The sequence below is a fragment of the Apus apus genome, chromosome 5, assembly GCF_020740795.1.
Source record: "Apus apus isolate bApuApu2 chromosome 5, bApuApu2.pri.cur, whole genome shotgun sequence".
Classification (NCBI taxonomy): Eukaryota; Metazoa; Chordata; class Aves; order Apodiformes; family Apodidae; genus Apus; species Apus apus.
In genome coordinates this window covers 31,711,728-31,738,544 of record NC_067286.1, presented here as the reverse complement: position 1 = coordinate 31,738,544, position 26,817 = coordinate 31,711,728, and the positions used below count along the sequence as shown (strand labels likewise).

Sequence of the window (26,817 nt, the reverse complement as noted above, 5' to 3'; positions counted from 1 at the left end):
AATTTGATTTTGCAGAACATTACAGAGTACAGGTCTTGTGAAGCCTCCTATCCATGAAAAAGACATGGAATATCACCCAGGTTATTAGGGGCAAGAAATAAGAAAAATTCAAGGAAAGACAGCATGATGGTAAGAATGAGTGACTCACAACTGATCCTTATCAAATAACTTTTCAGTGTATCAAAAGAAACCAACTGCTGCAACCTGTATTTCTTATTGTACTAAGAGAAGAAATAGACAAGTGATTTTTAAGTGAGAAGCTTTAAGTGAGAAGCTCTAATCAGCATATAGAACTCCATGTAAGCTCTATTTTCTCCCCTGCAAATAAGAGTAGGGAAGTAGAGAAAAAGCTGAAATAGCTATCTTGTGAGTATAAATTACAGGCACACACGTTATCTCCAACAGTGGTATACTGATTAACCTTGAAGAAGGTATCTCACCACCAGTCTTCTGAGGTTTGACTGTGGTCTGTAAGCTCTGTTGCAGAGGGTATATAGGTATTTCTTCAGTTAGACCCTTCTGAGACTTCTTCTTTCAATGGAAAGCTCAATAGGTAATTAAATGTCAACTAGGCTAGTTCTGTGGTCTGTTAAATATAGGTTATCTGCAAATTTGTCCATTAATTTGCATAAATAGCTTTATTATATGCTCTGCAGAGTCATAGATTTTAACCTTTTTTGCAGAAATAATATTTTCAACAGATGCGGTCTTGGTCATCTTAATTTAATCAAATTTGTTATGACTTCTAAATCTCATATTTGCAGTTTACTTGAAGAGATAAAACTATATTACTGCCCCAAAACTGCTGAAGAGTATATGAGATGTCTCACATCACTACTAACTATTGAGGTCAAACTTTGCCATGTTTAATACCTGAAAGACAAAAATAAGGGGTTTATGAACATTTCAAGAGTAATCCTAGGTTTTTTCATTTAATTAGTCTGCACTGGGTAAACCCTCCAGAAGCTGCCTGGGAGGGCTTCCACAGGTTAGGAACTGAACTAACTGAATTTATAAGGAGGCAAAGAAAAGCAGTGAAGCAGCAGAGAATTCTGTGGAACTGATTGGCAGTGAGCCATCTGTTAAGCAACCACAACTACGTCAAAGATACCTAAAAATACATCAGTTGGTTTGGGAACATAATGCCCTAACTCCAATAAAAAGGCACTTCAAAAAACAATAAAAAAGTGTTTTAAATTATGTTGCTTTTGTTCATATAGTAATGAAATATAAGAACTGCTTTCAAATGCAGTGTTAGTAATACCTGAATAATTCCACAGAATAATTATTTGTTAGTCTCTACTTCTCTCTGGAGTAGAAACTACCATTTTATTTCAGTTCCACTGTGTCTCTCTCGGATTCCCCACAGGCCAACATTGCTGTCATGTCCTTTCTTCCTTCTTGCTTCTCCTGAGTTTTTCCCTCATGTATCGTCAGTTCAAGACACGTTGTGGAGTCTTATTTCCATCCCATTCCCCTCATTCCCTCACCTTCCTTCCACGCTCAAACCTGTTCTTCTGACAATCCTGCTTCTTGGAATTGTCTGCAATTCTGCCTTTCCACTTAGGCTTCCTTATTTCCACATTCTCTTCTCCTGTCTAAACTACAAACCTCGTCTTTCTTTACAACCTCCAAACTGGCCTTTCTGCATTTCTGTCTGTCTTCTGAACTCTTGCTTTTACCTTCAAATGCTTCCACTGCTCAGGAACCCCTCTTTTCCACCTCCATCTTGTGTGCATCTGTCTTCTTTACAGCTACCATCTTATGCAGAAGAAACTGGGGACACTTCCTTGCTGTCATTTTCATGCAAATTTACTCCAGTATTTTCCACCTGCTTTTTATATACTCCTCAGCCTCAAATTTGAGAAATCATTTTATAGCTTCAGTCCTGACTAAGGCATCAGTGTGATGGCTATTAATGAAATCTCATCGTTTTTTCCTGCTTCTGCCCACATAGTAGTAGTATCATCATTGTAAGTGAGCCAGGGGCAACAACTTTGACTTGTGATTGATTTTGTGCCAAAACTATGGCACCCTGCAGCAGGCAAAAGCTAGATGATGGTGAGACTACCAAGAAAAATTTACCCATGAAACAAAGTTTGACAATCATAATTCAGCCTTGCTAGAGTACTGATAAAAGGTGAAGATGCTGAGTCACTAATTCTTTAATAGTTTACATGGAGGTAGATGTTGGAACCAGATGGTTAACCCCTGAGCTGGATGCAGATTAAAATCTAGTTTTGACATCTCTCCCTCACTCTTGCTCCAAACCTGAAAGAAGTATTAGAAAACCTGGCCACCAGCACTTTGGTGTGGTTAGGTGAAACAAAGAGTTGTTACAGATGGACACAAAGTATCTGCAAATCACTGCAGCACAGCGAATTTCATTCATATGTGAATAGCTAATTAAGATTGTTCTTTGCGGTGTGTTGGGGATTTCATATTTTCAGTCTTGTTATTTGAGGACATCCCAAGAGTGGACTTTCCAGTGGCTGATTTTAAAAGCAGATGTCACTGTAAATGTTATTTGCTTAGCAGCAACCTTTTTTTTGGTGACATCCATCCATTCAGGCTGCAAATATGAAAACAGGAGGTATTCCCCTGTTTGTAGAAGTCTGCCTGCAGAAATAAATATAAGAATATATATTTTAAATCAAGTATTTTTAGAAACTTCTATTGAGGGCTGTACTGCTGTTTGGACTTTCTGGCTTTTCAGATTTTGTTGCTTAGTCTATACATGTTTAATAATCACATTGCCTGCTAGCAGTGACATTTTGTGAAGGTCATTTTTCTTGTGAAGTTGGAGAACGGACTTGAAATTCATTGAAGGAGTCCCTGAGCTGCAAGATCATTGTTTATGGAGCTCTTGCATCTCATACTACCTTTGAAGCCTGTTTAGAATTTTAACTAATGTTATCTTCAAAGTGTCGCTGTGCTCAAGGGCAAAAAAGAAATCTCAAAATGCACTTCATATTTAAAACCAGTTTTGAATAGCTTTGATTAGCTAAAAATCAGAGGCATAGATATAGATTTACTATGTATGCATACACAGAGAATTCCATGTTTCACTAGCTTTTTCATTGTCAGCAAAGTGTCCCTTCACTTTTGTAATGCCTTTTTTTAAATACACATCATCAGGTTTATGGATAGTCTTAAGAATTTTGATTGATAGTTTGGTACCTCAGTAGGTATTTTTAGGCACTTCCTTAGTGGAGAGGTTTCAATTAGTCTACATCTTTCCTAGCCTGCTTCTTCTCATTTCCCCTCTGTGTAGAAATAGAGACTGGGCTGTATTTATATGCTGTTTCTGTTTCTGAGTAGAGGATACTAATACCAACAAACTATGTTTGAAATAGAATAGAATGTGGTCTCAACTACTGATTTAAAATTGCTTGGTTTTGTGTAAACCAGAGTTCCTGCTTCCCACAACTAAGCACATACCAAGTTTGCTTAATAGTGAAAGATCTGAAGGTTTACTTGATATATATGTCTGATATCTTCTGATTCTGACATATTCCTTTAAAACATGTTAAATGTTAGCAGCAATGTTAGAGAATATGGCCACTTGAATATCTGTACTGTTCAGGAATATTTTTTTTCTGTTTTATTTATTGCTTCCTGTAAGTGTTTTAGTTGTACAGCTGGTGTAATACTCCTGGATCCTTCTCATAGGGATGCCGTTGGGTTAATTCTGTCATTTTCCTTTTTATGCCTTTGTTTTCCATTTGTAAACTAGGAGGTTACAAAATTACAAGGATGTGATTTGTAGTTTAATCTTTCCCACAGAATAATTGGTCTGCTTTTCTTACATTTTATTCTTTTGCTATATCAAACTGCCAAGAAAATTTAGGTTATTCAGAGTGCTCTTATATTTAAGATGCACTTTTTTATTTCTATTTTGATAGCTGCACCATCAAAGTGTTGTATTTTGTCTGGGTGTTTTACAGTGGATTTCACAGCTTTATGAGTATTGCTAACATTTTAGTTGTGCCAAGTAACTTAGAATCTTGTTTCAGAACATAAAACAACATGATCCACTGAACAGCAACTACTGTGAGGGAACTGAAGAAAGGGCAGGACTGTAACCTGGCTTTGAGGTATTATGTTCTAATGGAAGTTAGAAGTTGGAAGACAGGCCAGATTGTGCATTTGAGACAATTTGTGTTAGGAAGTAAGGCAAGAAGGTTGTTCATGTCCCAGAAAAATAATTTTCCATCTGATTCCCTTTGTGGAAAAAGGATTAAAAAGACAAGAACATTCAGCCTCTTCTTCCAGGCTTCCTGATGCCCACTGCATATAGACCACTTTGTGAATATAGACCGTCAGCCTGTTTGGAACTGCTGTTTTGCTGACATAATCAAAAGGGAAGGCCTCAGCCTATGGACATTATCATTACCATTTTAGTGTTTTCCTGTCTGCCTGCTATGTGGGTTTCCCTTTGCAAGCATTTTTTTTAATCTTCAGCGCAGACCGATTCACCCCTCTCATGCCTGGGAAAGTGTCAGTGGGAAAATACATGAGATTGATGAGGAAGAGAAGACAGTTACATTTGGTCTTTGCTTATTCTCAAACATTCTTTCTTTTCTGTATGTATGTGGTGGTGTTAACATTTCCTATATATATAGGGTCCTGACTTTAAACATTTTCTATAGGAGTCTCTACAGTACAGCTAACAGTGCTTCTTCCCAACTCTTTGTCTTTCCCCATTTTACACAACCAAGAAAAGATGCTTGAACATATTTCAGTGTTGAGAATTTAGCAAGGACATTTCTTGGCAGAAATAAAAAACAGAAAGAGGAGATATCCTCACAAAGATTTTAGCTGGTTTCATGTTTTTCATGTCGTTGTACTTCACTCACTTTGCTATATAATCTTTTCTTGCAGGCCACTAAAGAAGTAATAGAGCGAGAAGCCCCAGGGATGGCCCTGGCAATGCTGATGGGATCACTCAATGTTACTCCTCTGGGCATGCTCTCTAGGTAAGACTATTTCCTTCAAAATCTGAGGTGAACTGTTTCCTTAGAAATACACATTGTCACGGAATGACTATACACAAATAACTGAAAATCGCCATTGTGATCAAGTCTCAAAGTCATAACATCAGATGAGCGGCCAAATTCCAAGAATGCTCGTTGTATTCTCACATTGAATTCTCTTTGTTGTCTCCGTGACACTGTATCCTTCTGTATTTTATGTGCCAGGTGATTTGTAATATTGATGCGTGCTGTTAAACAGCTGTCTTTTCATCCTGGAGCTGTGGCATTTCAGCATTGTGTGAAGAATTGTTTTGTATGTTGTTCATCAAGTACTAAAATACCATGTTGACCAAAAACCCTTTGATAAATACAAACATACTGTTTTGAGGTTGCTTTTATGCCAGTATCAGCAAAAGCTCTCTGAAGATAAGTTAAATGGTATTTTTTACAATGATTTCAGATATAGTACTTTAATTCCTAGGGTTTGTTATTTGCTACTAACTAATTAGCAACTGTTTCTCTGCTTGTTGGTGTTTCTTTTTTTATCAGTGACATCTCTTGTATTTCTTTCTGGAGTTTATTATTATTTTAGGCAACATTGAAAGAGCAACTTTACCAAGTTAGTTAACACCTTCAGATTCTGTCCAAATTAGCAAGTAATTTCATTTATTTATCTGATGTAATTTTTTATATCATACTTCATGTTTGTCTGAAGGGAAAGGATAACAGATTGCTGCCATAATCTGGGAAAAGGTTAATTTAGTTGCTCCGTTTCTAATCAAGAAAAGGATAGCCATTTAGATTACACTACCAAGTATCAGCATACAAAAGTCTAAAATATTTATAACACTGTACCAATCATGAAGTACACAAAAAAGTACCAAATTAAAGCATTTTGGTTTATTGTGCAATCTCAGTTCTGCATGAATGCAGATGCTGAAGATCGAGGAAGGAAATTTGCTTTTCTTTGTTTTGGTTGTCCTGTGTATAATCCTGTCTTCTCTGAATGCAAACTCACAATTTTTACTTACATCATTTGTTAGTCTAAGACACAAATTCTTAATGTATTTTGTTAGAAAATTCTGCAAATTGAGGTAGTGTTTCAATCCCCCCTTACAATGAGAACTAAGGCACACATTAAGAGAGGTCAAGAACGTACACTAGTTGTATGTGCACAGTTTGAGAAATGTAGGTCCTAATTTTTCAAAGTTTTTAACATTAAATGTCACTTTTTCTAGGCTTACGTCTCATTGACTTCATTTTGAAATGAAGTTCTGATGGATAATTTTGCATGTAATTGCTTTGACTTTTCAAAAAAATAAAAGCAGAAGTTCTGTTTGGCAATAGTAAGCTGACACTTCTCTTAAATCACCTGCAGGTTTGGTAACGTTAGGTCAATTGTGTTGAATTTTATTATATTACCTTTTAAAAATTGTTATAAGTTGTAGGCTGTCTTCCTGGCTATGGGCCAGCATGAGGAAGTGGTGAGTTGTTTTGTAGACTGGTTTCACAAATACTTACAGGCAGTTGAGGGTCACACTTCTCACACTTCTTTTTTTTTTCCTGAAAATTCCTGTACACTGTATCATAAGGCTGAGGATAACATGAGATCCACAGCATCTCCCTCAACTGTTTACACTTGCAGGGATATAATTAATTTATCTCTGAAAATACTGAGAATGCATGCATATTTAGAGTGCTTTTATGTTGTGAGCACATGCAGTATTTTTTGTAAGCCATGCAGTTCTTAGGTACTTGTACTTGCTTTTGCATGTTCTCTTGAGAAATTTTTGACAGCTCCACTTCTGTCTAGAGCCACTAGATGTGATTGTTAGCTTGGAGCTTTCAGGAGAATGGCTGCTGTTTTAGTCCTTTTTTATTATTGGTTGGTTGTACTGGTCATTTAGTTTATAATGTTCAAAATTATTTAGAGCAGATACTAGAGCCAAGAAGATTATTAAAGGAGCTATCTGCCAAGTACAATTCCACTTTGGTTTAATGCCTCTGTGGATAATCCCCATTTTCTTTATTTTGAATCTGTCATAAACACTATCCCACGGATGGGATTTGGTAGAATCTAAGTTTGACTACTGCAACAAGAGTAAGTGAGCACATTTATTTGACTCAGGTTCTTTGTTTTTGTATAGCAGTAGAGCATTCCTGAACTACCTGCAGTTCTTTCTTAACTGAGTGTATATAGTTTGCAAGAAGGGAAGTCAGGCAATATTCAAGCTGCCAGTTGAACAAAAGACTTCTCTTCAGGTTGCTTGACTGTGATATCAAAAGTTCATTCTGTGGCAAAAAAAAAACCCAAAAGAGTCTCTATGCTTTGAGCATTATGAGAGCTGTCACTAGAATACTTGCTACCGTGCTAGAAAATACCACACTACCAGTAAGTGACATTGATCACTGAGAATTATTTGTACAAGAAATCCAGGGAAGTTGTCTACCCCGCAAACCATGTCCTTTGGCTCACAGTTTTTGGTAACACCCTATCAAGAAATTATTTTCTATTCTGTCTTCACTTATGACTCTTTTTTTTTTTTTTTTTAATATATCGTGATTGTTAAACAATTTATCTCAACTGTAGCCTCTGTATCTTTGTGGTTTGGCTTTGTCCTTTTATGTTTTTCTTATCCTTCTATCCCAAACTCTGTTTTTTCACCACTGTTTTCGTAAACAATGGAGGAAAGCAGGAGGCACTCTTTACAACATCAAGACTAAATCCAGTAATATTAGTTTTCTTTCTTGAAAAATACATAGCTAAAAAAAGGAAGAGGCAGAGTCTGAAAACCAGAAAACATTCAGCAGTTGAGGGTCTAAGGTCAGCCTTGCTTCAAGACCAAAGGAATTCCCTGAAGACAAAAAAATAATATCTTCCATCTTTGTTAGATGGTTTCACCTTTTTTTTGCGGGGGAAGGAAGGACTGTTTAGAAGAATTAGATATTAATTCCATAGGTGCGGTTTTCACTTAAGAATTACTTCCCTCTGTGCTTTTCTTAAGTTGCATCTTTTTAAAGAAAAAAAAAAGAAAAAGAAGACATTTTTCAATTAATGCAACTAGTATTTTTACTTGGCAAGGGAAAAAGTGTTTGACACCTTCAGTTACGTTACAAAGGACCCCTGTGTATGAGGCAATAGAGACTATATCAAAGAATATATTGGATGCTAGAAAACAGTAGAATTAAGGAAGCTACACAGATCTAAAAAAGAAATCTAGCCAATGTTTATACTATCAATTAAATGTTAGACTCTGTCAGCCTTTTTTTGATGCTTTTTCAGCTCATCTTCACCTGAGCTGCTTTAAGAGAACATGATCAGGAAATATTTTTAAATGTTGGAAATAGTGTTTACAAATTCTCTAAGTAATAGAATTTATCTTAAATGTTTTCTTCTTGTTTCTATAATGGATAAAGCTGCATGCAAGAGTTTCACTGGGTTTCTTTCTTTTCAGACCTGTGTGTGGAATCAGAGGGAAGACTCTCATAATTAATCTGCCAGGTAGCAAGAAAGGGTCACAGGTAAGAAGTATTCTTACTGATCTGCTACTGAGGACCGATGATGAGTACGTCCCATTGTTCTGAATGGTAGAAAGTACCCACTACAACGAATGTTACAAAAGTGAATTGTAATGCATATTTATGTAACTGAACACACCGTCCCTCTCAGTCAGAGATAATACCATTCAAATCTGATGGAACATTGTATGTGACCTGGACAGCATTACGTGTAGTGCCAGAGCATGCTCACTGTAGCAGGCAGTGCTAGTAAAGAGTCTAATGATCTCTTACACTTCCTCCTTCTTCTCTAGTCAGACTGAACCTGATCCCTGTGTTGTTGTCTACAGCTTCCAAGAGAGTATACTTTTTTTACAAAGCAGTAAGAGAAAGGCCTAGTGTATGGTAGAACGTGCTGGAGTATGAAGAATATTCCCAACTTAGTCAGCAAGAGGGTAAAAAACCCAGCATTTTGAAGAGTTTGAGGATTTTTTTTAATCTTTTCCGTATGGGCATCAGACTTTATACCTTTTATACAGGATTTTTTTTCCTGCATTTTGATTTTTGGATAGGAAAGTTAGGGTTTATGTTTTGTTCATGCATACTTTCTGACTGTAGAGCTTAGAGAAACAAAATTAAACATCAGAAGGAATTTTTTTTGTGTGTGTTATTAAGGCTAGATCTTTCCAGTGCTCTTTTCTTTGTGTGGCTGATAGATCCAGAAAAACAGCTTTCTCCAGGCAAATAGTACTAAGCTGAACAGTGAGCTCTGCAACCTGATATGAAACTGCTAAGGAAGGTCCCCCATCAGTCATGAGAACGTGTTTCTCCAGGCCTCAAACTATGTCAGTGACATTCTTAAAAAATGTCTTTTCCTCTGGCCTCTAACAAATGCATACCTGATAGTTACCAACATCTTCTGAACCAGTAGTACCTAGTCACAGAGGAGACAGTACTAATGTGTTTGGCAGCACAGCCCTGAAGCCACTGTTGCTTGAAAGTCTTATGTTGGGAGATAAAGAAAGAATGTTTATGTGGGCTAAAACCTGGAAGTTGAAGAGAAAGTGTTTTGAATACTGTTATCTTAAGCAGCCATCACAGGTTTTCAGATGCATTTTCTGCATGTTGCAGTTCAAGGACTCAGTAAGATGTTCTATAATTCTGCCATTCCTTGGAGTCATACTAGGAAATTTAATGAAATTGTAGTTGAAAAGGAATTTTAAAGCCTTCAAAACACGCAACAAGCATTGGAGGATGGCGGGGCAGTGGGAAGTCATATGTATGTACATGTATTTAACATCACAGTGGGCCCCATATCTTAAAGAACTGGTGCACCAGTGAGAAGATTTTTTCAGAAGTCTGTACTTTTGTTGAATTATGAAAGAGATGAAATAGCCTACAATCTCTAATGGGTTTTGCTGTGTTCAGTAGCACTTGTAACATACTAGGTACAGAAGAAATTGACATTTTCTACCCTGAGGCACTCACACTGTGAAGACAGGTAAATTGGAGAAAGAAGATGAGAAAAAGAAATGAAAAAAAATATAATAAGTATTTTAACAATGGTTCAATATAAAGTAAAAAATAAAATAGGTAATTCTGCTGGAAAAGAAAAAAATGTCATACAATTTCATTATATAAGCAAGCTTTTTCTAACTGATGATTTATTTGTTCCTGTCATGATGATACGCTGTTCTGTCACAATTTAGTTGAATATGAAACATCTTTAAAGTTATCAGATTTCATAAAATATTTTTAAGATTAATAGCAGAGAAAATTGTTCCGTAACAGGCTGGATCTCAAGAACCAGATAGGGTGGGTTATTACCAGGAATTTCTCTCATTTCTGTCTTCCATAGCTTGCTAATTTCCTTTCCATCATACTAATACAATCATATAAGAGGATTATATAGAGTATTAATAAATATTAAAATATTATTAGAAAATGGCAGCAGTGTAAATGCTCTGTCTCAAAAATGGACACAATACATACCAACGTGTTTTCTCCAGAGAATGTTTGTGGGGCACGTACCACGGAATCAAGATCTGTAGAATACCTCCATTTTTCTGTGTTGTTCTGGTCTGTTTAATTTTAGCCTTGCAAAAGGTATTTAATGTAATAAAAGAAGGCCAAGTATGAAATTACCAGATGCTCACTGAAATAATTTGATCTATGCATTTTATAAATAGTATGAGCTTTTATAGTACTTAGTGGGAACCTATTGGAAAAAAGTAAGGCCAACGAGGCTTTATTTCAGTGGTAGGAGGGGGGAACATGCTTCTCTAGTGAGTTAATCATTAATGCACCTTTTTATGATTATTGATCAGTTCACAGATAGTTGTCCTGGTTTACCACTTACTTGAGGTCTGCTTTGTTGCTGAAGTAACGGTGGTTATATGCTTCAGTATTTTAAACCACGTTAAAAATAATACCATAGAGGCACAACAGCTCTAAGGTTTGCAATTTCATGAGAAGTTAGAATTCTATATTATGTTTACAAACATATTTTAATATGCATTCATTCTATACAGCACCTTACACTCATCAAGTTTAGCTCAGTTCTTCAGAGTGCCAAAGCAACTGTTTAAAGAATGTATAAATCTACTAAGTAGTCTGACCTTTCATTACTCTTAAAGGAGCAAATGAAAAGTGGGATTTTATTTAGAATCTTTGAGGAAATACAGTGTTTGTGAATAGATTTTTTGACTTACAAAGTTGCTTATACAAACTCTAGTAATTTCTGATGGATGGTTTTCTCTTTATTTTGTTTACATAGTCATTTTTTTATATATTGAAAGTATTTATTACAGTATCTATTTACAATATGTTTACTTTTATTTATTTTCTAGATACTCTAAAATGTTGGAATACCTTTTTAAAAATCTTCCATATGCTCGAAACAAAACCAAAATGAAATGCACCAAAAGGAATAATGTCAGCTTTCTCTGTCAGCTTGTATGTTCCATAACTGCACTGCCATGGCAATTCATTCTTGTGACCCTGACATCATTTTCCAATACTTTAGTGTTTATATGCAATCTGCTCAAATGACATGAAGAAAACCCTTTACTGAGATGCCTGGGTTAGAGAATGGGAGACAGTAGTAATAGATTGTAGAAGGTAGCTTCCAGCTGGATAAAGAGAAAAGAGAAAAAAAAAGATATTTTGAGGGTAATTAAGCATTAGAACAGGTTATCAAGAAGGGTCTGTTCTTGGATTTTTTTCCAACAACAACTTGTCTGAATTCCATATTGACCCCAGTCTGAGGAGGAAGCTGCCCTGCATGATATCCTGAGGTTACTCTTTGTTTTGATGAAAGATTAGCGTATTTTAGCAGCAGAGGTAGCTATATATGTATATGCCCATTGTGGAAGAAGAACAGTTACACAGTGTCTGCATTTTTGCTTTCTCCAGCTATGTAAAATAAACTTTTTAATTGGTTTTAAGATCATAGAGTAAGCAAGGGCTTGAAAAGTAGATAATTTATGAACAATTTTTTCTGAGTTACATAAAATTACAATGACATCAGTGCAGTTTGTCATTCTTCCAGTATATAGGATAAGTGCATTAATAAAAAAGTGTGTAATTATATAGAAGTGTAATTTTGGAAACCCTTATGAATTGTTCTTTAATTGTGTAGCAATATAATAGGAATGATTTGAAGCTAATACTCCTGCAGGGATAGAGTTAATGTTTTTATTCTGCATTTTTGTAGCATTCTGCCAACTGCTGTGAACTGATTAGCTGAATTACAGTAGCCTTGTTGTACAACTTGCTATATTTACATGATAAAAGGCAAAAATATATAATATAGTCCCAAATTCTGGTTCTCAGTTTGCTTTTTTACCCTCTGTGAGCAATTGCATTGGGCTTTTATGGTTTTATCTATGATCAGGTGAAAAGATACATCTAAATTCCAGATATCTTTTAAGAGTAAATCTGAAAAAACCCTATTTGCTTATGCAGACAACTCTTCATAGCCATTTATCTTCTTGTTGTGCATAGGAATGCTTTCAGTTTATACTGCCAGCCCTACCTCACGCCATTGATCTTTTGCGGGATGCCATTGTAAAAGTAAAGGAGGTGCACGATGAACTTGAAGACCTACCTTCACCACCACCTCCTCTTTCTCCTCCTCCAACCACCAGCCCTCACAAGCAGACAGAAGACAAAGGAGTACAGTGTGAGGAAGAGGAGGAAGAGAAGAAGGATAGTGGAGTTGCCTCAACAGAGGACAGTTCTTCTTCACATATAACGGCAGCAGCCATTGCAGCTAAGGTGAGTTTGGCTTGTTTCCCTCAGAGACCCTTTAGTTTCTATCTCAGGTACTTTCCACCAATCATTTGCATGTTAAGACCACGCATTGATGTCTGTGTGATCAAACAGATGGTTTTTTAGGTACTTTTTACAAACATATAGCTTCATAAAAATATAGGAATTCTGTTTTGGTTGATGAGCTCAAATTTCAGGTTGAGTTATATTGTTTATTATCTTGATGATAATGTGCTTTTTTATGACACCATTTTGATGTGACAGATTATTTTAAGTGCTGGGGTTTTTTTAATTCCAAGTGCTCACACATCTGAACATGCAAAGTCCAGCAGGTGACATATTAAGGATTGGCAACAAAATTTTCTAAGCCATAATATCTATTTTGAAAAGAAAATGTTGATTTCTGAAAACATTGATAAAAAGTTTGACAGGTAGCATCTTAAGTAATAAGTTGTCCAGACTGCTGTATTCCAGTGTGCATGTCTGCATAAGAGATGTGAAATTCTGCCACAAAACTAAATGTCACCACATTGTCTTTATATCCTCACTTTAAGCAGTAATCACAGATAAACATTACTGCAAACTAAAATAATAAATTTGAGACTACAAAAGGAAAAAATTAGATAATACTTGCAAATTATATCAATTCAAAGTTTTAATGTTTTCCAAAGAAATATATTATTATTATTTGAAGCAATATGTAAATACTTACCTCAGTTTTATGTCTTTAGTTTTCAAATGGAAAGACAATGTATACCTATGTGTTTGGAAAGTTTTTTTCCAAACTGCTTTGTTTTTTATTTACTCCACAAATAATACTCTTAATTCCTGTTATGGGAATTGAAAGTCTAAGTAACTCAAAATTATATTAAACAGCTTCTAAACCAAAGCAACAGCATTCTAACTCCAGAAATGTGAATTCAGGTCTGAGATATCTTGACATTTCTAAGACAGCTGCAGCTGGAGATCATCTCCTCATGTACAGAAAATCCTGATTACATATATCTTTACAGGGATGAATTAAGGTAATTATTACTTGCAAGTTTCAGTTTTTATTAACAAACATTTTTGACTCATTTATTTTTGCACAGGCAACGATAAATAATATGTGCAATTTTTAAAGGCAGAAAATACCTGAGATCTAAACTGGCTTGTTTCATATGAGCTTGGCATTTCAATGTCACACTTGTTATCACCCCATTCCCTTTCAGTCATTTGCTTGTATAGTTTCATGTTTTCCTGTCACTGTATTCATAGCTGTTATGTGTTGTGCATTAGAAGCATCCATCCTACACCAGTTCAGCTGTTATCATGGCAAAAGGTGAACGGCCCATCCCTGGTCTCATCAGGTATTGTCATCATGCAGCAGGCAGTGCAGAAGAACCGGTAAGATACACTTCCAAGAGGCTTTTACACTAACAGTAACTAAAAATACACTGCCTGCCTCCTAGTCTCCATTGTCAACAGACAGTGTCATTTATTTTCTCCTAACAAAAACACATCAGTGCTATGTTTTAGACAACATGCTACAGAAAATATCCTGTTTAAGATATAGGGCTAAATAAGGTGAAGTTCACATGCGTGGCCGATTTGAATCATTTCACTGCTGAGATAGTCATTGGTGTAAAGCCTGTGTTTCTGATTAGTCATGAGCTTGCTCTTTAATTGAATATAACTAAAACAATCTTCTAAGATTACTGCTTTAGAGCTGTGAAATTTTAGTAGCTTTTTTCTCTTTGATCGCCTTGCTTTGCTTTTTGTCTCTCAATTGTTTGTCAGCATAATACAGCATTTGCACTGGCTGTTCATCTTTTTCTTTCATCACTTGCAGTTTCTCCCCTATTTTTGTATTTTGTTTAGAGAAGAATCTCTCAAAGACAGAATAAAAGACTTAAGAAGTTAGGATACAGTGGACTTAGTATAGATTTTAGTAAATAGTAGGCAACTATTTCAATGATTGATAGAAAGGAATTAGTTTATTATAACCCAAAGGTTAGAACTCAGGCTCTAACAAAATAATATACTTTATTTCCATCTCCCAAAGGTTTAGTCTAGGCTTGAATCAAAATAGAATAATTGCTAGAGTGTCATCAGGAAGGAAATGTAATTTACTGTATTCATAACTGTAGATTAGGGAATCCTAAAGGAAGCAGTTGGCCTAGAGAGGGTTGTGCTGTCTGACCTGTTCATTCCATGTCAACCAGCAAATGGGGTGCAGCTTTTTGGGAAAATACATCACTAGATTTAATGACCAGAGGCTGCACTTTTCTTGTTCCCTTAGGCAAAGAGTAAGGTGTATTTAAAACATGTCTCTTGAAAAGTCACTTAGGAAATGTGAATGTTTTAAAGTTCACAGACCTGATGATAAAGCTATATATGTGTACATACATAAGTACAGACCCATGTATTCCAATAGTTTCTTTTTTCTGAGTTGAGGTTACTAAACTAGAATTTGCACCATGCTCAGTTAAGCGGTGAATTCAGCTTCTCGGAAGCACACAGTTAAGCTGTCATCCAGTCTTCTGTGTGTGTTTGCAAATTACTCTTATGCTGTTGGCTTACACATTCTGTAATCCACATCAGATCTTCAAACTCAGAGCAGGAAGTGGCTAGATTTTCAGAAAGTTGTGGATTTTTTTTAAGCTGTCCTTTCTCTATATTTTAAAGACATTTCCGCTCTTTTATTATGGTCAGATTAATTGCCATTTACAACTTTGTGTTCTTAGTACCTCATCAGCACTGTCAATCTTTATTCCAGTCCTGGGCAAAAGAGAATAAAGAGTATCTTTTCCTTTTTCACCTTCTTGCCAGCAGTTCTCTAATCTAACAACAGAAATATTTAAAGCAATAGGAAGGTACTTGTGGAAAAAGTCATATCAAATTAAAATTGTAGAAGCAATGGGTGTGTTGGATATCTTTCTCTGTTACTTCATTCATTTCTCATTCATTTCTTTCTCAGTCATTACTTTACAAGAGATTTTCCACTCCAGCTAGTGCAAACAGAAACTATTTTCACTGAACTGAGTTTTATTGTACCCTGTTTAGGGTTTTGAGTCCTCTACCTCTATTAAGTTTGTTTGAAACTGTAAAATGAGTTGAAAAATTTTAGGAGGAAACATCATAAATGCAAAACAACCAAACCAAATAAACAAACAAAAACCTATCCAAAATGCAATAATATTCCTACCCTTCCTTACTGCAGATTTCCAGAATCCAGGAAGCATAGGAATTTCCCGTAGTTTTATCAACCTCTGTAACAAGGTTAACAAGAAGTTGCTTTAATTAGAGACTTAGATTGCCTAAATTTAATTTTAAAAGGAAAAAAAATTAAATGTCGGTGAGAAAATAAGACATTCTCCATAGTACATAACATATGCACAGAAATATCAATCATACTCTATTGTTCCTGTCCCTTAATAAACAGTATATACACATTATATTTTTAATATATTCATGTTTATGCAGTATACATATGAGTATCCTCTCTGAAGTCAGCAGGTTGGAATGGTTTGAACAGAATATCAATACTGGTTGTAGCAATAGACTCTGCTGTCATATTAGAGAAATAAACCTCTTGAGAACAAAATTTGTAACTAACTTAATTCTCTCCGTGAGATTTTGTCTGTAAAAGCCAACAAGCTGAAACTTTGAGTTCTAGGTAGGTTTACATATATACTGTTTTATGGCAATTGTATTTTCTGTAAAGGTAGTGATTAGGGAACAATTCTCATTTAAATTAAATGCCTGTAATTGTCTTTTCCCTTTATCACCAGCTTCCTTTTATGATTAATATCCTGGCTGAAATTTTACTTAAATTTTAATTTTCTTACAGGAAAAACTTGCTACTTCACATGTGGTTCAATGCAGTTGTCTCAGTCACTTTCTTGCAGAGATATTTTTTTGTTCTGTAAAAGGTTATATTGGATAAAATTTTAGAAGTAGTGATTTTTTATATGATGGAGAGGAAAAAAAAAAAAACAGCTATTGAGATAGTATGTAATATCTGCTTACTAGTTTACTATATACTAGGTTACTATCTAGAGTAACCAGAGAAAATCCAGGCAGAACTGGATCATGCTATCTTTTGCAAAAGCAATGTTGTATTTGTATTGTGGGATCCTGGAGTATATAGAAGAGAAAATGGACCCTTACACAATCATATCAAGATGTGTACAGCTTTTTTTTTTTTTTTAACAGAGGAGGATAAAGAAAAGGTTCCTTATTTGAAGACTTAAAACTATTCTTTCTTTTAATATGTCTTTTTTATTTTAAGCCTTTATCAAAATGTAATTTTTTGCTGTATTGTCCTTAGGCATGGAGATTAAAAAGAAGCATTAAAAGTTGTAGGTAGCATTGGAGCTATGCCAGTATAATACTTAGGAATGTCAGCCTTTTTTTGTCTTAAACATATTTAAGATGGGGTTTGAGGAGAAAAAGAAGACAGAAGGGGAATCATGCTTCTGACAACAAACTGTTTGCATTATCAGAATATCATCATCCCTGTTTATTTATAATACAGCTCTAAGATGCCATTTGCAAGTAGAGGCCAGTAAGGCATTGTTTCTGAAGACTCAGATATTCCCAGCATAATAGTCCATAGTGAAGAGAAACTCTGCTGACTTAGTAATTTTTAGTGGAAATGACAACACAAGTTACTTAGCCTTGAAAGATCCTGTGAGGAAAGTTGGGGTTTTGTAAATGCTGACAGAAACTGACTGTCAATCTAGAAACACAGCAGTAGAGAGGAAAGCAGTTAGTTGGTGGCACACAAAGAACAAGATCTGTTTCCACCCAATTTATAAAAGGATTATAAACAAGAGAAACTCTTAACATGTGGATAAGTGTTTATGGTGAAATAAGGTCCTCTAGGTATAAACCAATATTTTAAAGTCAAATTTGCTAAGTTAGACATAGTCACTATTTATAGGTGGGAACCAAAGATGAGGGGGGAGAAATGGCATTAAAAAGCAGTATGTAATGACTTGAGTCTAAAGATAGGGAATTTTAATTGCACAAAGACAAGCAACAAAGCTGTATTAACATCCTGACACTAGTCCTAAAGAAGCAACTGATTTTAAAAGCTGGAATTCAAGCTTGTCCTGGAAGGAGGGACTTTCCAGTGACTTCTGTTTGTCCTAAAACTATACTAGTCAAGAAAGCTCAAAATGCCTAGATGCAGACTGGGTACAGCATCTCAATTTACAAAAAAAAAACAACAAACAAACCACAAGAAAAAAACCTGCCTAAAAGTGTCCAGGGTTGTGGAGAGTGGCTAGGCAACTACATGGGCCAATTCCCTTAGGATTCTGGGATGCATCTTGGCAGGTCCCATAGACTTACATATGTTCAGGTTTCTCAGGTGGTCACAAACCTGATCTCTTACAGTGGGAGTACTTCTCGTACTTTTTCTGAGTAACTCAGCCTTCTCATCCTTTGTTACATTTGCCAGTCATGTTCATCAAGGGGAATATACTTTCTTAGCTGGTATTCTAATACAGTGTGTAAGAAAAAAAAAAAATTGCATTTCTGTTTTTCCCTTCAGAATACACTTTAAACCAAGTGTTGGCTTTGGATGGTGGTTTCTAGTGCTTTTGCCTGTACTCTGTCCAGGGAGACCTGTAGTTATTGCAGCACAAGCGTTACATCAAGAATTTCTGTAGCCGAAATAAAGTCTTCAGTACACGGAATGAAGAGTATTTACTCACTGCATGACATTTCTTCAGAGGTGTTCAGTCTGTTCATAATGTTGTCCCCTACTTAGAGAATTGGAAGTCTGCCTGCTTTCATACCACAGTAGAAATCACTGTTGGTCATTGTTGGGTTTGAAACGAGAGGCTTAAGAGGAAAACCATTTCTTTCTTATTTTTTCCTGTTGTAGTATGTCTGATTCATGGGCTTTTTGGGAGAAACCGTATGTTCTGTGCTGCTTTAGTTAGAATATGATCTTATATATTTGCTAGATAATTGTTACAAAAATATGTGAGAACATGCCATTAACCACTGCCAGCCCTGTGTATGAGGGGGTATGCAAACTGAGTAGTGTGGTCTTCCTACATTTTTGATGTAAGTTTTTGAGTAAATTGTAAATACATTATAGTTTTTACTATTAATTCTATCTCTCTTCTTTTTAAGATTCCAGATTCCATCATCTCTCGTGGTGTTCAGGTGCTCCCACGTGATACAGCCTCCCTCAGTACTACTCCTTCAGAATCTCCTCGTGCCCAGGCCACCTCTCGTCTCTCCACTGCATCCTGCCCAACACCAAAAGTAAGTACATTTATGCCTTGCAAGCTCCATGCTCAGACACACAGTCTATCAGATTAATGTATTGCCTCTGCTGAACAAGGTTGGTTCACATATGAGGGTTGTATTGTTCTAAGTAATAGATAAATGCAAGACAGTGTAGTTCATTCCATGTGTACTGTTGCACAATTCAAGATGTGGGTCCACCAACATCTTATGGTTACTGAAGTTTCATGTTATTTCTTGCAATATCAGTTGTGAATATGAAATTTTTAACACCTTTTATGTCTTTAACATCCCCAGGAACATAGATAATACTGCCACTGAGTAACAGCATTAAACAAGTAGTATTTTGTCAAATGTCAAATATATGTGCAAATTTCTAGCCTGAGCTGGGGCAGTTCTGTGCCCCACTTCATTACTGTTTGGTTTAAGACACTTTCAAACCAGCTGGTTTTGCTAAACTTAGATATTTGCTGCCTGACATTTGGAAACAAAAGCCTAAATTGAATAGAAAGAAAGTTTTAATGCCAACCTTGTGGGATTATTACTCAGTTCTTACTGATTACGCAATACTACTTAATCATTGAGGTGAACTCTGTTGTGTTTTCTTTTTCTCAAACTTTAAACAGCATACATCAAAAATTAAGTTAATTGACCAGTGGCAAGGCGATGTTTACCTTCAGCAGGATTCCTTTCAGCTGAAGAAAACTGTCTGAATTTGCTTCGTGCGTTCACATCACAAAGATCTTTCTTTGGCACCAGATGCTGACATATTCGTAGACCCATAGCAGATGGCAAACAATAACATTCCTCCTCATCTGATTCATGATCCTTGAAGATTATTCTGCTTGCTAAAGTGATTGTCAGCATCTGTTAGTTCTTCTTTTCTGCTATCTCATTCTTTTCTGTCAGCAAACAAGATTTACTGGCAACCACCATAGAAATGTTTTGGTTTAGCCTATGGGATTCTTTTATGCAGTACTCACCTTCACTACTAGAGAATCAAAATTATTCTGATGGACAGCATACTTGAATTTCACAATATAGTCTACTTTTCTTAAAAATGTCTAGTGAATTCTATCTGCAATCAGCTTCATATTTTTGCTAAAAAATGTCACTTGATCGCTTAAAAATGAAAGCTCAGAGCTTATTACAATAGAACACTCAGAGCAGAAGAGCAGTGTGAAACAGAGAAACTGCACTGAGTTTTATGCAGGTTGTCGAAACAAAAGCATCCAAAGAGAACGAAAAGAGACCAGTAACAGGCATGAAAAAGAGCCAGAACTGCTAAGAAATATCTCTAGATGAAGCTTATATATTTTCAGGAAGTTTATCACAATGGGAAGGAGTAAAGCTGATATGTTCTGGAGCTGAATGCCCTCCTCTAGACTATCTTCAAAGGTTCAGAGATTACAGAAGGAAATTACAAGACCTTTGAAACAGATTAAAAATCAGGAACTCTTATTTGGGAGATGAGCCTTTGTCATAATTGGATCATACTTTGGTATTTCATATTAAGTTCTGTTTTTCGTGTATTACTGCAAAATTTTGTTGAAAATGCAGGAGACCACACTACTTTTAAAACAGGAATTGCCATGCAACATCTAGCTAGTCTAGCTTTTATGTGGTGCCTTTCAAAAGTGGGTGACACAAGCTGATATAAGGAAAGATCTAGGAAAGCCCAACTGGAAAATAAACTTGAAGAGTGATCTCATCTGTTCCTGTTACCTAGAGGCTGGATTTTGCACATAAGTATAAGCTGCTTTGCCACTTAAGAGAGCTCTTGCTTATTTTTACTTATTACTTTCAAAAAGCCAAACAAACTACTCATTATCTTTTTATTCAGTCCTTTTTGGTACCCTTAAATTCTCAAACATCATCTGAATTTGTCAAGAAATATGTTTCATTCGTATTCTTCAAAATTGTCAGTATGTCTAAATGTCTTCACTTGCTGTGCTTTTCATTCTGGGTCCTGGCTTTCTAATAATGCAATATGAATTAAATTTACACTGGACCTCTTGATCCACATGGCAATGAGTGTAAAAATGAGTTTACTTCAGCATTGTCAACACAAGTATCCAGTTGATATTCCAGGGTGTTTGTTTTTTTTTTTTCTTTAATCTACATTTATGTATCTTTTCAGTATTCACATCTGCTGGCTTAGGAGCTGATTTCAGGGCTCCAGAACACATATATGAAATGAAACAAAGGAGAGGAAGTTTCAGCAAAAAAAAACTAATTTGTTTTCTTAGATTATACATTCTATTTGGAATGGTGGTCTAGCTATACAACTAGTGGCACTATATTTCTTTGTCAGATACATATTCCAGTTTATTTTGTTGTACTGTGTTCTTGCTGTATTTTTTGGTCCTAAATGTACATAAACCCTCACATCTCTCTTAATGAATTTGCTAAATAGAAGAGTTGCCTATGTCTCTCAGGAAAAAAAAATGAAACTTCTGCAAAGACAGGAGCACCTCTATTGAATCAATGTAAGTAGCAGGTTACTAATGCATGGGGGTCCTGGAGAGACAGTCCAGGAGAGTGCATTGGTACTATTCCTGATTCATCTCTTAGGAGAAGTCTTTACCTTTTCATAGTTATATTTTGGAAAACCTAATGTTGCTTCTATATACACACAGATCATGTAGACAAAATACAAAATTTTAAATTTACTGCTAACACTTTATCTTCCATGTTTTCTGAAAATCTCTATCTCTGTCAAAGTAATAAATGATTCATATTGAAGTTGAACCTGTATGTTTCAATCAGTTGTTGAAATTTCTTGATGAAAGTTGAATTTCCAGATAAAAGAAGTAATTGTATTTTTCACAGTAGCCTCTTGGGATATCAAAACTTCTTGAGACAAATTTCCATTGTGACTGCTCTGTCTCTCGTTAGGTAAATTCACCACACTAAGCAACTTCTTTTTGTTAGCTTTTAATGAATCTCTGTAGAACACCTTCCTTGTTCTCTAAAATCCGCTACGACTCAAAGAGCATTTAAACCATATTTATAGTAGATGGATTCAGATATAGAGGCAATCTAAGTTTTACTCAGGGGAAAACTGCACCAGCAGTCCTCCCTTTTTCAGTCATTCAACCATAAAGTTGATAGTGATTGTGACAGATATTTTTATCTTCCACAATATAGTTTTGGTCTTTTTAAAGTTTTACTGCTTTCTCAACAGCGTAGATTAATTTGGTGAATGCTCACATGACAAAAGCTTAGGAAGACACAGTGTGGCTTGCAAGTTTTTCTTGTCATTTCCAGTAGCTGTTCAAATTCTAAGATCTTACTATATTTTTATCTGTTTGTGCTTGGCGTTTTCATGAAGTTAAATGCAATGTTCTTTACAGATACAAAAGCAATACACTACATAATGTAAAATACCTTTTAACTATATGGAGAAATTTTGTTATGCTTCCATTAATGTTGACTCTTGGGACTTTTTTTTAACTTAGAGTATAAAATTTAGATCTATAACTTAAGATAACTTAAAATAATATATCCAGAGCAAATGACTGAGTCATTCCTTCAGACTTCTAATTTTGTTCTACTCATAGGGAGATAATATTAGTATGAAAGAAAATCACAGCTTTCAGGTTGAAGTATTCACTTCTCCCATACATAAATGACTTAATCAATATTTAATTTTGGCAATGTTATGTGTCAAAGTCAAATGAAGCAGATATAGAAGACCAAGGACAGGTTTTAAATTATCACCAAGAATACATTTCAGTGACAAGAGGTGTTCAAAGTATTTCACTTGCAAGATCATCAGTCTCAATGATGTTCAGTTCTTCCACTTCAGTGTGCAAAGTTTCTTTCAGTGTTACCTTTGATCATGAAGGATCCTAAGAAACTTATTACAGTATTTTTGTCTTTTTCCATCTCGCTACTTTATTCCCAGCACTGCTTACATTCTCCTTAAGAATAAGTCTGTCTACTTTACTTGCTGGTTATCTGTCCCTTCCCTGGCTATCCATTTTATAGTAACACTGTATCAGACAAAACCCTCAGTGGAGTTAAGTTACATCTCTACATATTTGTAGTTGTGATAGAGAGTTTTTATTTCCTACATAAGAGAAGTGTATAGACTATCTTGCAGCTGAAATGACCAAGCAAGGCTACTTTTCAGAATTTTTTCAGAGTCTATCAAAACAGTCATCTCATCTATCCACTGCTCCATCCACACCTTTGTAAGATCCTATTCCTTACCAGATATTTCTTAGTTAATACTAAGATACTGTTCAGGACAGGGTTTGGCAAGCTGTAGTTTTACCCATAGGATAGATATTTTGTATACATTGAGTGTGTTAAATTTTCTGTTTGTTATCTTTATCTTCTTAAGGTAATCATTAAGGTGAAAACAGTATGTTAAGTTTTAAAGTTTCTATGCATACACTAAATTCCCAATTAAAGGTTTTTTTCTTATTTGTTAAGTTTGCATAGGAACTTTTTTAAGTAAGTAGCAAGTGCTTTGGCACAGCTCTTTAACAGTGATATATGGTTGAGGAGCATGGAAAAGAAGAAAGGATGTTTTAAATCATTAGGATGATCTAGGTGGGTGAAATCATACTCCCAGCACTGCAAGGGTTTCTTGACTTATTGTTTATTGGGCTTAGTTAGATATTTGATCCTGTTAAAAATCCCAGTGTTTTCTTGATTATTTCTCATGTTTATTTCCTATTTTTTTTTCAATGCACATTCCAAGATTATAAAGAATACATATTTAGTGAAAGGAGATGCTGAGAGAATTGGAGTAGAAAGTAGCTAAGATTGCCTCAAAATGAGGAATCCTGTTTACTAATCCTGTTTACTAATACACATCAATCTACTGCATTTCCCAGGTTCTCCTTAATACAGTGCAGCAGTGGTTTTTCAAATCAAGTACTGATCAAGATACTAGAATATTTTCCATAGAATTGTTGCCTTTTTTCCTCATTGTTTAAAGTGTATTTTGGCAAAACATGTGGATGACTGAGTCCTGACAAGTCTTACTTTTAGTTTACATTTTTATTAAAAAACCTGATTCCTGTTAGTTTAAAACACTAAATGCTACCATTTCAAGAGTGAGACCTTGTTACTAAGAAAGAAGCAGCTTTGTGTGCTTGGGATATCAAAACCCAAGTACATCATGAATAATAAAACCAAAGTCTACTAAAATCCTTTCTAAAATGGAAGATTCACTTTGTAGGTAGGTTAAAAAAATGCTGTTGTATGGTTTTGGGTATTTTGTTAGTACAAAAATAGACCCATCAACAAGTCTCAGGAGAGGCAGAATAAAGACTTCTGTTATCAAGTTTAAGCCAAACATTGAATTTCAGTAGAGGTACTTATTTGACTTAGTTTTATTTACTTGTTTCTTAATAACCTGCTTTTCAAGTCATATGTATTAAAATAGAATGTATGATTTTCAAGCAGTCTGTATTAAATAGTATAGTACTGCCAAAATCCAGTTCCCTTCCTTGTCTCATGCACAAGAACTGTTTATAGCAGGCTAAAGAATGATGTTGGAGTAGTTGGGAATTGGCTGCTTGCACTGTCCTATAGCATTCAGAACTATTATGGAATTCATAAATTCAGCTGCTTTTCAGACCCGAATCGTACAAAGAAGCTCTAGTGTGCAAAATTTCCCTTCATTTCTCTTTAATAGAGTCATAGAGTGGGGTGTGTTGGAAGGGACCCTAAACATCCTCAAGTTCCAGCCCCACTGCATGGGCAGGAACATCTCCCACTTAGACCAGGTTGCTCAAGCCCCATCCAACCTGAACTTGAACACTTCCAGGGATGGGGCTTCCACAGCTTCTCTGGGCAACCTGTTCCAGTGTCTCACCATCTTCACATTAAAGAATTTCTTCCTTATGTCCAACCTAAATCTCCCCTCTTCCAGTTTTGATCCATTACCTCTTGTCTTATCACTACATGCGCTTATAAAAGGTCTCTCCCCAGCTTTCCTGCAGGCCCCTTCAGGTACTGGAAAGCCCCCAACTCTCTCAGCCTGTCTTCATAGGAGAGGTGCTTCTGATCATCATGGCCTTCCTCTGGTCTCACTCCTGCAGGTCCATATCCTTCTTGTGTTCGGGGCTCTAGAGCTGAACACAGTACTCCACGTGAGGTCTCATGAGGGCGGAGCAGGGGGGGAGAATCACCTCTCTTGACCTGCTGGCCACACTTCTTTTGATGCAGCCTATGACAAAATTGGCTTTCTGGGCTACAAGAGCACATTACCAGCCCATGTTGAGCTTCTCATCAACTAACACCCCCAATTCCTTCTCCTCGGGGCTGTTCTCAATCCATTCTCTGCCCAGCCTGTATTTGTGCTTGGGATTGTCCCAACCCAGATGCAGTACTTTTCCTAGTAACCAGTTGGTGTTTTATTAAGCTACAGAATTTAATGTTTTTTCCTGAGTCCAGTGAAACTTCCAAACATGTCAGAAATAAGTTTATCTCTCTTTTCCTGAAAATATGTCCTTTTTTTTTTTTCCACATTATGACTATTCTGCATGTATGTCCCTCCAGAAGAGGATGATCTTTCAGCATCAACATCCTGGCTCACACATGCAATGCATGAGTTCTGATCTGGGTATGCTTATGCTGGATGAGTTTGTCAGTTCTCCCTTGAAATGTTTTGTGGGTTGTTTTTTCAATTACCTTTGGGAGCAAGAGTTTTTATTTATTAATATGCTTTCTTCAAATGCCAAGTGTTTGTTTTTTTCAAATTCTGATAACTTCAGTTTGACATTACTTTAAGAAAAGGAAAATAATTGCATCCTTCTCACATGTTTTCTTACCCATACCTTCTCCAAAATGAATCTCTAGTTGAAATTGTGTTTCTTTCTTTGGGATTTTTTTCCCAGGCACCACTGTAGTTACATCTGTCTTTCATCCTGTTTCTTCCTTTAGAAATTACTGTGAATGCACCTCTACAGAAATATTTGCTAACTCCATTTTCTATATATCTGGTTATATCACCAATGGTTGTTGAGACTTTTGAGGCCTGGTGATGATTTTGATGTCTTGCAGGAGTTGGCCTCTTGGAGCAAGATTGACTTCTTTGTCCATTCATTCTCTTTTCCTAGGGAATATTAGTTCTTATTATCTGTATCAATTAATTTATTTTTGTTTCCTCATGAAGTATGGTTTCAAGAGTAAAACTATGCAACTATGTGCTAAATTTTCATATGGCTATGTGTTCTGGTTTTAAGAATTTGATATTACTCTTTTTTTAGTATTTCAGTCCCTGCTAATTTGTAATTTCAGCCATTCATAAATTAATCTGATCTTAATCAATAGCTCAGGCATGGGCAGGCTTACTTTGGTTCCTTCACTGACCATTTATGTAATAAATAATCCTCATCACTTACTGCTATGTTCTTTTTTGATAAAAGGATCAGAAAAACACACTTGAAAGGATAGACAATGAGATCCTCTTCCTTCTCATTATTTCTTTATTATTATACTAAATAATTTATCTGTGGTTTAGCAAAGTTCAATATTGTGGGAGAGGTAGGGGATGTTATTTTAAAACAAACAATAATTTTGGTCACACTTTCATATCTATGTACTCAAAAGCACAGGGATTCATGCATTCAGTAGCCCCAGCATTCAGGCATCAATGTATGTGTACCCACCTGGTCTGGTCAGGATTCCTTGAAATTAGATACAGGATGTGGGGCACCAGCTATCAAGTCCTCCACAACTTCTCTAGCTTTCTCCTTATGCTAGTATCCATGAAGTCGGTGTTGAATACACTTTTTATCCTTTTTAGAAGCTTACTGTTAAGGGGATCTTTGTCTCTCCATCTAGATCCACCTCTGTA

The 26,817-nt window shown here is 35.8% G+C and overlaps 1 protein-coding gene across 27 annotated transcripts in view; it reads left to right on the top strand.

Annotated features, from left to right (window-relative positions):
• Window positions 1–26,817, top strand: part of GPHN (gephyrin) — a 270,378-nt gene that overhangs the window by 156,000 nt on the left and 87,561 nt on the right. For 17 of the 27 annotated variants that reach the window (XR_007889566.1, XM_051620182.1, XM_051620188.1 and 14 more), the window contains 5 exons: window positions 4,885–4,979; window positions 8,432–8,498; window positions 12,480–12,752; window positions 14,025–14,132; window positions 18,879–19,013. Coding sequence is in view for 26 of the 27 variants with exons in the window: in XM_051620182.1 (XP_051476142.1) it covers window positions 4,885–4,979; window positions 8,432–8,498; window positions 12,480–12,752; window positions 14,025–14,132; window positions 18,879–19,013 (678 nt within the window). In the remaining variant the exon portion in view is untranslated. The remainder of the gene's footprint in view (window positions 1–4,884; window positions 4,980–8,431; window positions 8,499–12,479; window positions 12,753–14,024; window positions 14,133–18,878; window positions 19,014–26,817) is intronic. The other 10 variants (XM_051620187.1, XM_051620185.1, XM_051620181.1 and 7 more) reach the window with 1 other exon arrangement.